At 46.2% G+C, this 16092-nt stretch overlaps 2 protein-coding genes and 1 pseudogene across 2 annotated transcripts; 2 read left to right on the top strand and 1 right to left on the bottom strand.

Moving 5' to 3' along the window:
• The first annotated feature begins 473 nt into the window (after positions 1 to 473).
• LOC136496727 (adenosine kinase 2-like) lies at positions 474 to 5242 on the top strand (annotated as a pseudogene).
• Positions 5243 to 5351: 109 nt separating this feature from the next.
• Positions 5352 to 6073, bottom strand: LOC136496726 (auxin-induced protein 15A-like). Its single transcript, XM_066492478.1, has one exon. It carries the CDS (start codon positions 5754 to 5756, stop codon positions 5352 to 5354), a length of 405 nt encoding a protein of 134 aa, XP_066348575.1. The 5' UTR covers positions 5757 to 6073.
• An 8282-nt stretch (positions 6074 to 14355) lies between these two features.
• On the top strand, positions 14356 to 16012 carry LOC136496723 (F-box/LRR-repeat protein At3g48880-like). The gene is made up of 2 exons (XM_066492473.1): positions 14356 to 14861; positions 14952 to 16012. Exons 1-2 carry the CDS (start codon positions 14494 to 14496, stop codon positions 15418 to 15420), a joined length of 837 nt encoding a protein of 278 aa, XP_066348570.1. The 5' UTR covers positions 14356 to 14493; the 3' UTR covers positions 15421 to 16012.
• Positions 16013 to 16092: the final 80 nt, after the last annotated feature.

The raw sequence follows: 16092 nt of genomic DNA, 5'->3' as shown, positions 1-16092 counted from the left end.
ATATATAATGAAGTGTCATCATTATGATCGAGTAGTTTGACACGTAAAAAGGCACGCATTAAACTTACTAGCTAGTCGTCCACGTGCTAAGCTAGTCTTGCACGTGCTAGCGGTCGGTCATGAGTCAAGCATGTGATTCCATCTATATCCATGTAATCCCTATGAACGTAACGAGAACGTACGACCCCGTCCTGATAAACACCCATAATTTTGCTTTCCTTCGGGTAGACGGAAATGACCAAATAATTGATTCATTTCGACATACGTACGTGCCAATCAAGTTGGTAGTTAGAACATGTACGGCAAAATTAAGTTATGCTTGGTAACCGCAGACAAAAATGACTAGAGAACGAATTTATTTCAATGGTACGTACGTGCCAACCATGCAAGTCGTTGCATTTCTTCGTTTGGCATGCAAATGCTTTGCTATCTATACATCCGTCCGTGAACCCATCGATCAGCAGCGACGACGCACATGAACATGATCGATGACACTGACGACGCACGCTGCCACGACAAAGAAGCTAGCCGATGGACAAAAAATCTCTAGCAGTTGAACTTGAAGGAATCCCCCCCAAATACAACATCCGTCCGGGTTCTCTCTTCCTTCCCTGCCGTGACGATTTTCTCCGCCAGTTCTCCGGCCGGCGCCGCCCCGTGCTCCCGTCCGACCGTGCTTTCCCAATTACCGAACTCGCTCCGCCGACGCCGCGCTCGGCTTGAGCTCGAGAGGAGAAAATGGCCGGCAGCGGCTACGAGGGGATCCTCCTGGGGATGGGGAACCCCCTCCTCAACATCTCCGCTGTCGTCGACGAGGGCTTCCTCGCCAAGTACTCGATTCCTCCCCGATCACTTCTCTCCTCATCTCATGATCTCTCAACTGCGCCTATACTTTTTTTTCTGAGTTTCAGTACGTAATTTTGCCAGTGATGTGATGCGGGCTCGAGCGTCACCAATTCACCGCTCTGTTGTTTCCAACGGCAGTTATGGGCTTATGGGCGCGGGTTCTACATTTTTTTTGAGTTTCATTTTTTTTACCACTGAATGAAACTCTGAATCTGAATAACCAGTCCGTAGTATGCAACTGAAGTACTACTGTACTAGTACTACTACCAGTACCATTCTCATCAGTGTCCACTTGGGCTCACTTTGTTTGCTTGCACATCGTATTCCCTTATTCTTTCTTCACTACCTGTCTAAGCTGGGGTCCGCGAAAAATATGCCTTCAATTATGCTGCCTTCTCAGAACGATGTGTGTTGGATTGGGACAATGCTTCACTACCTGTCTAAGATGTGTGTTGGATTGGGACAATGCTTTCTCGGCTGCCTTGTTCTGAGTAGTTAGGCTACACCTGAAGTTATTGCGAACTAATCAATACTTTTCTCGCTGCACCTGTGCTCCAGGTATGATGTGAAGCCGGGCAATGCCATTCTTGCTGAGGACAAGCATTTGCCAATGTAAGTCTCGTTGCCCCTTTAACTTCCCTTGCAGTTTGAAATATTGGTTACTTGATGCTGTTTGTCCTGTGGAGAATGGAAAACATATTCTTGATATTGTCACATTAAGCACCCATGGGTCGAGGAGAAACATAGTAGGACTTCTAAGTTTTTATAGCCAGGTATGTACATGGCTTGAGGTTAGTAATTAGTAGAGTATCTGAAACTGCCCATTCCTGATGTCATAACAAAAATTTCCTTCTATGACTGTAAGTTGAAATTGAATAACAAAAGTAGCTCAAATATACAAATGATGACCTGTATTTCTATGTTCTGCCAGGTATGATGAATTGGCTAGCAAGAGCAATGTCGAATACATTGCTGGAGGTAATGTTAATGCACATGAATGAAGTACTGCTTCATGATTCATTTCTCTCTCTTCTATTTATAGTGTTCTTTTCTTTCAGGAGCCACTCAAAACTCTATCAGGGTTGCCCAAGCAAGCTCTTAAGATAAGTCATAATAAATATTTAAAGCTATTAGCCTATGACCTGTCCTAATTGGTTACTTAAACTAAATAGTAACAATCCTGATTACTTTTCAGTGGATGCTTCAAATTCCTGGTGCAACAAGTTACATAGGCTGCATCGGGAAGGATAAGTTTGGTGAGGAGATGAAGAAAAATGCACAAGCTGCTGGTATTAATGTAAGTTGCAAGTTCCCTTCTTGTTTTATCTTCTTCATATACGTCACTGCCATCTATGCAACCAGGCCCACTATTATGAGGATGAGAATGCTCCAACAGGCACATGTGCTGTCTGTGTTGTTGGTGGAGAAAGGTATGCTTGCTACGGCATCTTCACTTCAACAAGCGTGTCTTAATTTTAATCAGTTCCCTTAAAACTGTAACCAGGTCACTTATTGCAAACTTGTCTGCGGCAAACTGCTACAAGTCTGAACTTCTGAAGAAACCAGAGAATTGGGCACTTGGTAATGCAAATAAACCACTAGAGCACCTTTAAGAATTTCCACATTTATTTCTCTTGATACAAATACCGTTCATCGTGCTGTTTAGACTTTGGACACAATGTTACTGGTAATGCTCTGCTTGGAATTGCTCTGGTTGAGTGGTTGTCCATTGTGCTCTGAAAATAACAAACATCATTTTTTAAGTTGATGAACATCGTTGGATGGTCAGTTTAGCACAAATGTCTCCAACTCTTCTTATTTCTCTGGGGTTTATTATGTACTATTATAGTACAAGTGGGCAGGTGGTGCAAACAATTGAGACAATATTTCAGTTCGCACCATAAAATCTAGCATATTACATAGTAGTAAATAAAGCATCCCATATTTTTTTTACTATTTTCTGCACCATTTTTCTTTTGATTTTTCCCTCTCATGCACATCATAGTTCTCTGGAGCAGCGCGGATGCAATAGCAAAATTGCACCTTGTCATAACATTATAGTTCGTTTGCTAGTTAACCACATAGCCTATACCCATCTATCCAAGTCATTGCTTGTGGTTTCTTCCATAGCATCACTGTACTTGTTTGCACTCGATGCTTTTTTATCATGGATTGTCTTTACTGATTATGATATGCATTAATTATAGTTGAGAAGGCAAAATATATTTACATTGCTGGATTTTTCCTTACGGTGTCCCCGATTTCTATTCAACTTGTTGCTGAGCATGCTGCTGCAACTAACAAGGTAAAATTGCTAGTGTTGTCTGATTTCCATTGGTTGCAATATTTCTAGGTGTTTATGATGAACCTTTCTGCTCCCTTTATCTGCGAGTTTTACCGTGATGCCCTGGAGAAAGCTCTTCCATAAGTACTGAATCTGGATGTGTAGCTTTTCTTCTCTCTTTTTTTTAAAAAAAAATATGACTGAAGCTCTACCTTTCAATTAAGATAGGAAAGAGAGAGAAAATTGCGAGCCCACTCTCCACAAAGCAGGTTGCGCATGTGGTGCGCACAGCCTGGCGATAACGACCTGGCATGGGCGAGTCATCTCGCGCACCCATTGACTGCGCGGAAGCCCAGCTCGGCGAGATCACGGGCTTCAGCCGGGGCGAACCCCGACCCATCTCTCTTATACCCGCTGGCGATTACCGGCCTCTCGGGCCAATGCCACCCCCCCTATTCGGCAGCCCACGATGACCCCAGCGTTGAACACCATTCGACCACACAGCAACGACCCGCCGGCAATCTCCTTGGCGTAGCTTTTCTTTTCTTTTCTCGATTAAGTAGATATCGTTGTATTAATAGGATAAAGAAGCCCGTTTACAACCAAGCAGACTGTAGTGGTGACTTTGATGTGTAATGATGCTTTATTTTCTTACCTTTATTCGAACATGTTCAGTTTGTGGAGCAAAGCTTGTTTCAACCGTGGTGCATGTTAGGTTTTCCAATTTTTCTGTACTTTGTAAAACCTTATTATGTTGCCAAACATAGGTACGTGGACTACATCTTTGGAAATGAAATTGAGGCGAGGACCTTTGCTAAAGTTCGTGGTTGGGAGGTAATTACTCATATGTCCCTCGTTATTTTCACTAGGCTAATAAGGTTTCTAAAAGGTTCTGATGAAAATTTACAGACCGAGAATGTTGAGGAGATTGCTTTGAAGATCTCTCAATTACCGAAGGCTTCAGGAACACACAAGAGGATTACTGTGATCACTCAAGGTCGTGATCCAGTAGTTGTGACTGATGATGGGAAGGTAAATCTCCTGCTTATAGTGTCCTGCATTTTTACACTGACTGTTGTGACATTTGCATTCTGTTAAAATAATATCGATGTGGATTATTTGCGGCAACTACATGTCTTTATAAAGTTAACATTCACATCATCTTTTGTCTATTGGACCTTGGCTACTTGAGACAAATGTTTATCCTGGTTCCTGTTAATCTTAAATACTATGCTTTCAGGTGAAGACTTTTCCTGTGATCCTCTTGCCCAAGGAGAAGCTTGTTGACACCAATGGTGCAGGTACTTGAAACTCGATAGTTTCCGGTAGTAATATCGCATTGTACATTGCCCCTTTTCTTTTCCTTGTGTCATCCTCTAGTCTACCATAATAAACTCATTAAATATATGCCCCACAAACAAAAAATCTACTTGGTATACCAATAGAAGAATATGGTGCACATGCTTTTCATGTTTATGTTCCGCATAAGTATTTGTTCCTCAAACTTAAGCATTATATCTGGCAGGTGATGCCTTTGTTGGAGGCTTCCTATCTCAGTTGGTTCAAGAGAAGAGCATCGATGAGCGTGTCAGAGCTGCCTGTTACGCCGCCAATGTTATCATCCAACGTTCTGGCTGCACTTACCCTGAGAAGCCTGACTTCAACCAGAACCATTTCAAAATTGGGAGAGGAATAACCATAGTCCGTAGGGCAGTCTTATGGCATCGGATCTTTATAATTCGTCATGTCAGCAGATTCGTCTTGATCTGTCTGCGGTACATTCTAGTGCCACCGTACATGTCAAATGTTCATGCGTGTAAACGTGTCATGTCACTTTACAAGTGCATGCGTCAGTCAACTCTTGCAAGGAAAACTGCTGGTGGTAAGTTCAGCCATGAAGATACTCGAGGCCACGATATGGGCCAAAAATGGCAGTATACCCCTGACCTGGCACTCGAATGCCGGAATGCGTTCATGCATCTCCTGGTTGCAGTTGCAGCTGAAACAATTCAAAGCACCTTGCGGTGCATCCTTGAAAATTCAGGGCACAATATGGGTATGGACCACTGGAGCTACAAACTGCTTGCTTGCTCTACAGCCTACACCCTATAAACAGGACAAGCATGTAAACATGCTCGACTTTTGAACATCTGGAGCAGAGTTACGGGAACAGGGCAGCCGGTCAAATTCAACGACGAGGGCGACCGGGCCGGTACCGTGGTCAGCTGCACAGTGTCAGGCTCCACTCGCGCTCGGCGTCGACATGGCAGAGGACGGCGAGGAACATGTCCTCGTCGCAGGGGAGGCACAGCCTCGTGTCGGCGGCGGCGAAGCCGTACTCGTCCCGCGCCCGGTCGAGCAGCTCGCGGAACAGCGGGTGGTCGAGGGAGGACACCCTCACCACGTACCGCCTCAGCTCCTCGCCGACGTACACCACCGTGTGGCCCTTGGGCACGTCCCTGGGGATGGCGCCCTCGACGTCGCCGTCGAGCTGTGCCCACCCAGCAGCGCCTCCTGCCGTCGCCGTCTCAGCCGCGGCGAGCTTCTTCCACGCATGGAGGAAGGCCTTGAGGTTGAGGAATCTCCCCTTGGATCCTGCTCCTGCCTTCATGCTGCTCGTGAACATCCAGCTCCAAGTGTGTATATGTGGCAATGTTTGGTTGGGCACAGTATATATACACAGCAGACAAGAAGGCGTATGCCATTTTGCACGGATTGTTAAATGCTGACGGTTTGGCCTCGAGCAGCGGCGGATCCAAAGGGAGCCTAATCACTGTAGCAAAAGCTTGATTTCACCATTAAATTTTCATGTAAATCAACATCTCCATTGTTTTAGCCCCCCCTTATCTCGCATCGTGCATCCGCCACTGGCCTCGAGGTTTGTGCTATATAGTTAGGATGAGCTGGAAAGGACACTTGAGTGATGCATGATTGAGAGGAGAGGTTTGGATAACAGCTCGAAAACACAGAGCGTCGTTTGAATGTGTTTTTGAAGTAGATGGCATGCACACGTAGGTCTAGCCATGCAACTTGCTGATGGTTCTCAACAACCGTGGGGATTCCTCTCGTCACACGCATCGTTGTGTGGGCAGCTCTTCCTGGTGGACGTCATTTCGAGGGTACTAGCTTAGCTTGTAGGAATACTCGTTCTCTCTGTTCATTGGTCATCTTGAAGAAGAGAAATAAACCACGTTCAGCATCAGCCCGATCGAAGACATCGATAGCGGATGGTGTGCACACTAATAAAAAAAAAACTAAAGGTTGCAAATGGGAGACATGCATGTAAAAGGCCAATATATTGTCATGCTGCAATGAAGCTGCACTTATGTTGATGGAGAAGTGTACCGGAACAAACCATTGGGGTCAGCACTCAGCATGCATGACGCGAAATTAAAATAGCGGCCGGCATGTGTTGACCCATGTTCGCAGTAGGGAAGGGCCCAGGGACGACTATGGATGGAGCTGCTGTTCAGAAAAGGCATTGGCAGCGCGCGCAGCTCTTTCTGTAGCTAGACTAGAGTAGCGTTTTATCTGCAAGGGCCGGGGAGGAATGAAGTACGTACGGGCAAAGGATTCATGTACGTACGCAGAAGAATCTCGGCCTTCTTCTCTCTGTCTCTGTCCAATAATGGAATGGGAGTGGAGTAAACGAACTCCGTCAGCCTCGAAGTTGGCAAGGGAGTTATAGATTCTTGCACACATTGCCTTGGTCTTGTTGGCTTAGCTCTTGGGAGGAGGATAAGGCCGTTCGGCTGCGGGAGTACGGAGAGTGACGGCCGGCCGGATGGGGTCGACCACTGCGGGCGGCACGGCAGCCTCATTGGGCGGGGCGACGACGGCTTTCATGGCGTTGGAAAGGCGGAAGTTCTCGAGCTGCTCCTCACTGTCTGGAGCCTGCTGCTGCTGAATTCAGGCAACCAGTCGAAAGGTTGAAAAGATTTACATCACTTTATTGGCGGGCAAGTATAATCGTAAAGAAAAGTATACAGTACATCATGCTTACTTTTGTTCAAATCTGAAATCTCATTTTATTGTGCAAAAATATGATGAACTAGATGACTGCAATAGCTATAATCTTATCATGTCGAATTTCTCTAGTTTTGTTTCAAAGAAACAACATAAGTCACAAGAAGAGAGGCAATGTTGGCTATTATCTACGACCTGTCCTTCAACTAATCTCAAACCAAGGACGGTTTACTGCCAAAAAGGGAGGATGGTGAGTACATAACACCTATGAATACACTCATGAAGTTACAAACAAGGAGAGCTCGTTCCTATGTTTGCACAACGACATAAATGAGAATTTGTTGCTACCTAATATTATTGCTTTCAATATACTTAGGAACAATGATGATGATGATGTCAACTTAGGAAAGACACTTTATATGGCCTCCACAATAGATGGGACATGAATACAACATGCGCAAGACCGATATTGGAATGCAAACTCATCTGAGCGACTAAGCCTAACATTCGGTTCGTCGGCAGCCCGACAGTGCTTCATTAGAAAGGTCATAGCTCATCCATCTATAGTACGATTAAGGTTGATGAGCACTTGATGAAAAGCTTGTTTGATAATCTTTGAAATGGATATAGTCCCACATCAACTTCATGTCATAAAGGTCTTCAAATCATCACAACAAATTATTGTTATTTCAGCTAGGTACTACGACATCGTCATGGACTTGTTATTCACCTTTGGGACCCTAGCCTAAGTGGGAGCACGCCCTAAACATATGGAGAACAGCCCAAGGATGAAAAAAGGACGCCTCCTCCTTGGCCACCTTCTTAAAAGGCCATCAAGGGCATCCAGGCCAAGTTGGAGACCCAATCCATGTCAAGTTCGAGTCCATCTTGGACTCCAGGAGGATCCCTTAGTAAAACGGATGCCCAGGTCGTATGCAAGCTCCGTTTTCGATGATCCACCTATAGATGGAAAGATAATTTCATAACTAACCAATGGCACTAGTCTCATGTCAAAATTCCATCGGAGCCAACATGAATCGTTGAAACAAGTCAGTGTCCAGAATCTGTCAAGATGCCGCGTCACAATCTTTTGGGCCATTTGGGCTTTATAATGTGTTGGGACTCCTTAGGGACATGAATAGGGGTCCTTAGACACCACTTACTCTATATATTCAGTAGTCGTCGCCCACGTTAGGGTTTGAGTTTTGCTTTAGATCAACCTGTCATTGAACGGCCATCATCATTGACTTGTGAAACCCCACATTCAAGATTTTAATCATATATCCACAATTGTCGCTTCACTTGAGTTGTGTTTTATATTGCTCTTGCTTGTGTTCTTCGATCCACAACAGGAATTAGCCATGTCGGCGAGGTCAACCGAATTGTGATACAGTTGATAACTAGAGGAGATATGGTGCTAAGGTGACAGGGTTCGGGTCATGCAATCTTAAATCGGATTGGTGTGTCGCTCTCCAACCAAATCGATAGTTATCGCCACCTAACGGAAGATCAGGAACCCCGTTCCCACCAATAACCACTTTAGGTGTAAAAATAAATGGTTTTAAAAGTTGGAAAAAAAATCGGATGACCATAGTAGTTGTGGAAAGTAAATTAACCTTTTCCATTAGATAACATAGTCGTCCAATTCGGTAGAGGCCCATCACAACTGGTTCAAGCTTGTGGAATGTGGCCTCAGTGGGATGTGCGTGCTTGTTCCGCCAGAGTGCATGATTTGTCAATGAGTAAAGTCAGATTCACTCCGTAAAGTAGTCTCTGAATTTGGAAAGATCTTCTCAAACTTTAATATTGAACAAAATTCACACTTTAACTTTAAAATTAGATAAAATACCTCCCTTGATCCATTTAGAGTGGTTTCAAGGGTGATTTTGTTGACGTGGCATTGAAACTCACCGGCCTGTCATTTGGTCTCTTTATGTATCTTATATAAAAAAGCATAACTTTTTCATATGAAATCATATGAATACAAATTTTATATCAAAGTTATAGAGCTCTACACGATCTATAACTTTGTAGTTGGTAACTTTTTTATTTAATATATCTTAGATACTCAAATATTCATTTTATATTATCAATTCTATTTTTTTTTATTTTTTTAAATGATATAGGATATTTTAGACTTCTAAACGATCTAAAAGTTGTAGATGACAACATGATGCTAACTTTATAGGTGACAACTTTTTTATTTAAGATTATTTAGAATTTTAAAGTACCTGAGGTCATTTGGAAAATTTAGAAATTTGAATTTTAAAATCTAGTAGTTTAAAATGAATATTTGGTCCTCTAGAATATGTTAAATAAAAAATTATCAATTGAAAAGTTGTAGATAGTATCGAGCTCAATGAAAAAGTTATGACTTTATTAGAGTTAGATGCATGAGTGACTCCTTATCTTATCGAGGGATGTCACTTAAGTTCACAAACTCTGGAAACACATTTCTGGGTCCCTAAATTTGTTAAGTGGTGGACCGTACGTCTCTGAACTAGTTAAATGGTACACTCCAAATTTATTTATGGATCATACCCACCAATATGGTATACCATTCAACAAGTTTAGGATCCAAAAATATATTTTCAAAGTTTATGGGTTTAAATGATACCTCTTAACTAGTTCAGAACCCGCTCATACATTTTAACTCTATTTTTATATAAGACAGATAGAGACCAAATGATAGTGGGCTTTACTGTAATGTCAGCAAAACCACTGAGAAACTATTTTGAAATAGTCAATGTCGATATTTTGTCTGGTTTTAAAAAGTTAAAGTGTGTATTTTGTCCGATATTAAAGTTTGACGTCCTTTCAAATTCAGCTAAATACTACTTGAGACTTGAGGGTGTGAATCGGACTTTATTCTTTACGATCCAGCCTTGCAGACTAGTTGCGCCATCGGCCACGTTTGCTACTATTCTGCTATTGTTACTTGTTAGTCGTCATCGCCGATAAACACTCCATGTGATGTGACCATGTCCAGTGAGATTGTGAGGTGGGCGCTGGAAGCATGTGTATTTGATCAACGAATTCGTGGCCTCGTGGGGCAGAAAACTGCCATACCCGCTGCCGGGCACAGACACGCTCACGCACGCAGACGAAGTTGACTGACCCGGCAGTTCGGGGGCGGAGACCTAGAGAGGTGACACTCTAAAGAAGGTCGAGTCCTCCTGCGATGCACCCCTGCAGCTCTTGTAAACCGGCTGCTGTCACGAGACTCAAGGCCATTCAAGATTGTGACCTGGTGAGGGTTTTCATTCTACAAGCACGCTTTTACATTATCGTCCAGCGAAAGGAACAGAAGTAAAACTGAGCCACATGTTAGGCATAGTGGCGAGTGGCGACTGTTTCAATTTCAAAGTTCCAGCGCTGTCACCCTCAGCACAGGATTCCAGGAAGATTCCAATGTCAGCCGACCGCTGTCACCCTCAAGACAAGGTGTGATTCCAGCTCAATTATGAATTTATGATAGCAAAACAACTCTTCACAAATACAGTAACCACGGGAAAATGAATTGTTTAGCTACAGCAATAGTATACAAAAATGACTATATTTATGATTCGTTTGAAGTGTGAGATCTTTCTTCAAAACTCTTAATACAAAATCTTTATTCAAAATTTGTTACTACGAAATTCAGGCTTCAAAGGAGGGCATTAGTACCTTACTGGATTTACCATCAACACTGCGACGAATGAAAGGGAAGGAGAAATAACCTGAGTATTATGGAACCACCTATAGTCTCCACGGATAGATGCCTTGTTCGCTTGGCTTATAAGCCGTACTTTTTCAGCCAACGAACAATATTTTTCTTTCACAATAAATCGGTTAACAGTACTTTCAGTCATGACTTATCAGCCAAGCGAACAGGGCAAGATATAGAGATAAGAGCATCTCCAATAGTTTGGTCCAGCCATTATCAATCTTAACTTTTTATCCTCCTTCAGTAGTTCCCTAACCCAACTACCAACTATTGCGCTTGGAAAAACTGAGTCATCCACGCGTAAAGATACACGGACAATTGCTACTTCCTTATCATGGGGCGGCAATTTTTTTTCTCGGACACTCTGTCGCCTCACCGCCGCCGTCATAGGTTTACTCGAATTGAATCTTTGGCTACTATTTGTATATTTGAGAATACTGAGAAGTAGAACAGGCAATGGAGATTCCATTTTGTAGGTTCTAGTCATGAATTAGGGCACTAGGGATGGCGGTCGCTATCGCCCCAGCTTGGAGGTTCACCAGAATTAAATCTCCGGTCATTATTTTTGAATTTGAGAATACCGGGAGGTAGGACCGACAATGGAGATTCCGTTTTGCGGGTTCTTTGTGTGATTTAGGCGCTTGAGATGATTGGCTATAGGGCAGCGGTGTTGCACTGGCAACGTTAAAAAATCTTCAAGTGAGCTTGATTTTTTATCTTTTAGGTGTAAATTATTAGAAACTGTTAATGATGGAGTTATTTTTCCCTTATAAAATTTATTAGAAAGGCATTAAAACCAATTTTATAGTTTATATTTTTATACTGTCGGAGCGAGATGCTCTGACCTAGCAAAATGTAATCACCATGACAGCCAAAAGTATTGCTTCTGCCACATAAATAAACTTTTTGAATGCCGTTTTGCCCATGGTCCGGCGCTGCATACCTGTAACTTTTAGTCTTGTCCAACCCCTCATACTATTTTACATATATTTGGGAGTTGGATTTAGGTGCTTAGAAAAGATATAAAACCTTTACTTCTACTGAGGTGCAAGCTACTTGTTGGTCATTTTGGTTATACATAAATAAATGATTTGGTTTTAGAAAAGAAACATCCTTATTCTCCTTTGCAGGTTGTACACTAGGTTATACACTGGGTTCGCACATGGGCAATTCTATACAAACATACCTCGCATGTTTTGGTTGTAGTGGCATAGCAGCAATAGGTGCAAACGGTCACAGCAATTTTTCTCCCAGACACATGTGTGCGATCCAGTCTCAGGATTAATAGTCACTAGCAAACATAGCCACAAGATTAATTTAAGTGATATGTTAAGCTCGTTTGAAGCGTCACTTACTTTCTTAAAACTCTTGCAAAATTTGATGCGAAATCACATGTCCAAGAATCAAGAGGAGCCTAGTACCTAAACTTACTGGATTTTGCATCAACACCTGGTGGGCAGGATCTGAATGTTCTAGAACCATGCACAACTACTACTCCAATAAAGGAGCTCTTTTACAATGGTTGGAAAAGTACCATGGCACTTCCAAGTACTTTAATTTTTTCTATTTATTGGGCATTTAATTGAGAAAGATTATTTATAAAGTTTAAATTTCATTCCCGAGGGCATATTGATAACTGTATGTTTGATCTCTCTCTAACAACATACCACATGATTTCCCTACGCGGGAATGCGGGATGTCGTTCAGCTGCTGGTTATCACAGCTGCAGCGACAGTGGCGGCGCGGCGAGCAGGCCACCCTGAGCTTCCGCCTTTGTCATTGGCTTGCTGGGTGCTAGGTGCTGGGCCGGGGCATCGACGCGAACCAAAAACAAACTCTTGGAGGTCGACGTTGACCACAGGATAGAGCTTGCCGCCGCCCAAATCAACCATCCAGAAAACCAAATTGAGCACCTAGCTAGGCAAATCGAGTCCGTAGCTGACCAATCAAACCCACAAAAGCTTGCTGAGGAGCTGCATGGCCAAGGGCCGGCGAAGGTGCTGTGCTGCAGGCAGCTCGAAGGTGCGTGCCGGTGGCGGCGTCGATCACATGACCTCGACGAGGGCAAGCAGTCACTTCAGTATATATGTTGCGAGGAAACGGGCTAGCACGCGCAGAAGTGCCACGCTACCGGAATCCTCAAATTTACCGAGTGCTTTTATGTTTGCCGAGGCCCGAGTGTATTTCCTCGGACACTCGGCGAACAAGTTCTTTGCCAAGTGCCGCGCTAAAAATACTCGGCAAAAAAAAACACTCGGCAAACATGATGTTTTGCCGAGTGTCAAAACAAAAATACTCGGCAAAGAGGTTGTTTGCCGAGTGTTAAAAAAAATACACTCGGCAAACAAAAATAAAATCTTTTTCCTGAAAAAGAAAGAGAAGAAAAAAATGAAAAAAAAAACTTTGTCGAGTGTACGGATCTAAAACACTCGTCAAAAAAAGTAGGAGAAGAAAAAAATTAAAAAAAAAAAACTTTACCGAGTGCCCCATCTGGGACACTCGGCAAACAACAAAAATATCTACTTAACCTAACCGTGTCCAGCATCCCACCCACCCTCCCGTCCCCACCCCTTCTCTCTCCTCTCGCCCCCAACGGCCCCTCCCCTTCTCCGCACACGTGCCACCCCCTCCTCCCTCTCGGCGCCGGCGCGGCCCCGCCCTCCCCTCCTCCCTCTCCGGCGTCGGCGCGGCCTGCCCTCCCCTCCCTCACCGGCGCGGCCCGCCCTCCCCTCCTCCCTCGCCGGCGCGGCCCGCCCTCCCTCTCCCGGATCCGGCTGCGTCGCCCCCCTCCCGGCCCTCCCTCTCCAGATCCAACGGCGTCGCCCCCCTCCCGGCCCTCCCTCTCCAGATCCGGCGGTGAAGGGCGTGGTGGCGGCGACGGAGGGAGGAGCGGCGGATCCGGTGGCGTGCTCGTCGGCGTTCGCAACTCCACGAGAAGGAACAGGCGACGTGCGACGCTGGCGAGGACGGGCTTGGGCGAGGCTCGTCGAGGTGGATGGCACGGCGGTGGAGGCTCGACACCGTGGCTTCCTGGGGACGACGAGCAGAGGTGGCCGCGGCGAGGGCGTCGCAGCTCAGCGGTGTGGCCGAGTAGGAGCCCGCGATGGTCGCGGATGGACGACGTCGTTGTGGCGAGCGGCTCGAGGAGGCGGCTTTGCTGGTGGCGCGGTGGTGGTGCAGCGTGGTGGGGCCCTCCCTTCTTCCCCGGCGTGGTGGCGGTGGCGTGGATGGTGGTGGTGCGGCGTGGTGGGGCCCTCCCTTCTTCCCCGTCGTGCTTTTTTTATTTATTTTTTTGAAAAAAAAGTTTGCCGAGTGTTTTTTGGCGACAGAAAACATTCGGTAAACTAGCGTTTGCCGTTAACAAGTTTGTCAAGTGCCATTTGCTGAGTGTAACACTCAGTAAATCCTCTTGTAAGTGTTTTTGGACTTCGCCGAGTTCCCCAGCCACTCGACAAATATCCTGTATCCGGTGGTGCCAGTGCTAGCATCTCCGTTCGTGATATAGCACCCGCCATGACTAGGACGCGTAGCAAAGCGACGGGGCGAAGAATGGCTCGCGAGGTGCCCTCAAAGCAGAAGCACGGCGACCGGTCTCACCACGGCTGCTTTATAATGGCGGCTGCCTTCTGTTGAGAGAGTCGAGTCCCACCATTCTCCCAACTAGTCGGGAGCCTCCTCGACCGCTCAAGCCATGGAGACGGCGTCGGCGGCGTCCACCCAGTGGGCGGACATGGAGACGGACTGCCTGATGCACGTGTTCGCGCGCCTCGACCTCGAGGACCTGGCGGTGGCGGCCCCGCTCGTGTGCCGTGGCTGGCGCCGCGCCGCCGCCGACCCGTCCCTGTGGCGCGCGCTCGACCTGCGCCGGGACCACGTCGCGCGCTTCATGACCTGGGGCGCGCTCGCCGACGCCTTCGAGCGCCGCTACGCCGTGCACCGCTTCTCCCTCGCGGGCTTCCTCAGGCTCTGCGTGGCGCGCGCGCGCGGGTGCGCCGAGGACGTTGCGCTCCCGCCGCTCCTCGCCGACCCGGCCGGCGAGATCGACCACATTTCCCTCCAGTAAGTGCGTGTCTCTGCACACGTCTTGTCACCTCGATCACACGAACGCACTGCACGTCTCACATGCTTCGATGTCCACCCCACACACAGCTGCCCCAGGCTGCGGCGCCTGGCGCTCCCGCAGCTGACGGCCGGCGACGAGGCGCGCCTGCCGGACCTCGTCCCGCGGTGGCCGCTGCTGGAGTACCTGGAGCTGGAGGCGAAGCCGTCTTTCTCCTTCCCGGCGCTCGCCGCGCAGCTCGCGCTGCACTGCCCGGGCTTCGCCAGCCTCAAGACCTCGGGGGCCGTCAAACCCGAGGACGTCGCGGCGCTGGCGCGCTCCTTGCCCAGGCTCCGCTCCCTCTGCCTCGACCGCTCCTACCTGCCCAAGGAGCACCTGCTCGCCATCCTCGCCGGCTGCAGGGAGCTGAGGGAGTTCAGCGCACGGAGCTGCGTCGGCTTCGACGACGAGGACGAGGAGGTGCTCAGGTGCGGGGCTAGGATCCAGCGGTTCGACGTCGGAGGGTCCAAGTCCAAGCTGGTGGAAGACCTGGGACTCCTTTGGATCGGAGGAATTTGAGAGGAATTTCAAAGGAATCTAACCCCTATAATTTGCTCATATCACATGGTGTTTGGAACGGAGAAGCAAAGTTTTTCTTTCTTACAAAGAAAGGCTTGCTTTTCTTCGTGAAATAGAGGAAATAAAAAAAAATCGTACACGTGAATGGAGAGCTGAGCAAACCGTTGTTCATTAGAACGAAGGAATAAACATGTTGTTATTATATTCTTATATTTAAAACACTCATTCCTATAAAAAATTCTATATTTTTAAAGTCTCTGTTTTCTACCACACTCATTATTTTTTATTTCTGTGTTCCAAACAGACACCGCATAAAGAGCTCGCCGGCGACGACTCAGTCCTATGTTGACGTGATCTGATATCTGTCCTTGCATCATCCGGCTGCTTACGGTGGCGGCTAGCTAGTGACAGATCCTACACATAATTAATGCTCAGTCTAGTAGTACGTACTTTGATGGGTTACACCGTGGCAGAATCGTCTAATCTAAGGTCTCATAGATATACTCATCTTTTATTAGAGACTAAGTATCAAGGAAGAACACCAAGAGGCTGTTCGGCTGGCCACATTTGGCTAGTTGGCAACCTTTTTTTTTTCTACCGGAGCAGTATTTTTCTCTCACAAAAAATAGCTGCTACAGTGTTTCCGCCTGCTACAGTTCAGGTTTAATGTCA

The sequence above is a fragment of the Miscanthus floridulus genome, chromosome 12, assembly GCF_019320115.1.
Source record: "Miscanthus floridulus cultivar M001 chromosome 12, ASM1932011v1, whole genome shotgun sequence".
Taxonomy (NCBI): domain Eukaryota; kingdom Viridiplantae; phylum Streptophyta; class Magnoliopsida; order Poales; family Poaceae; genus Miscanthus; species Miscanthus floridulus.
Note: the sequence above shows the minus strand (reverse complement) of the source record. Positions and strands in the feature narration are given on the sequence as shown.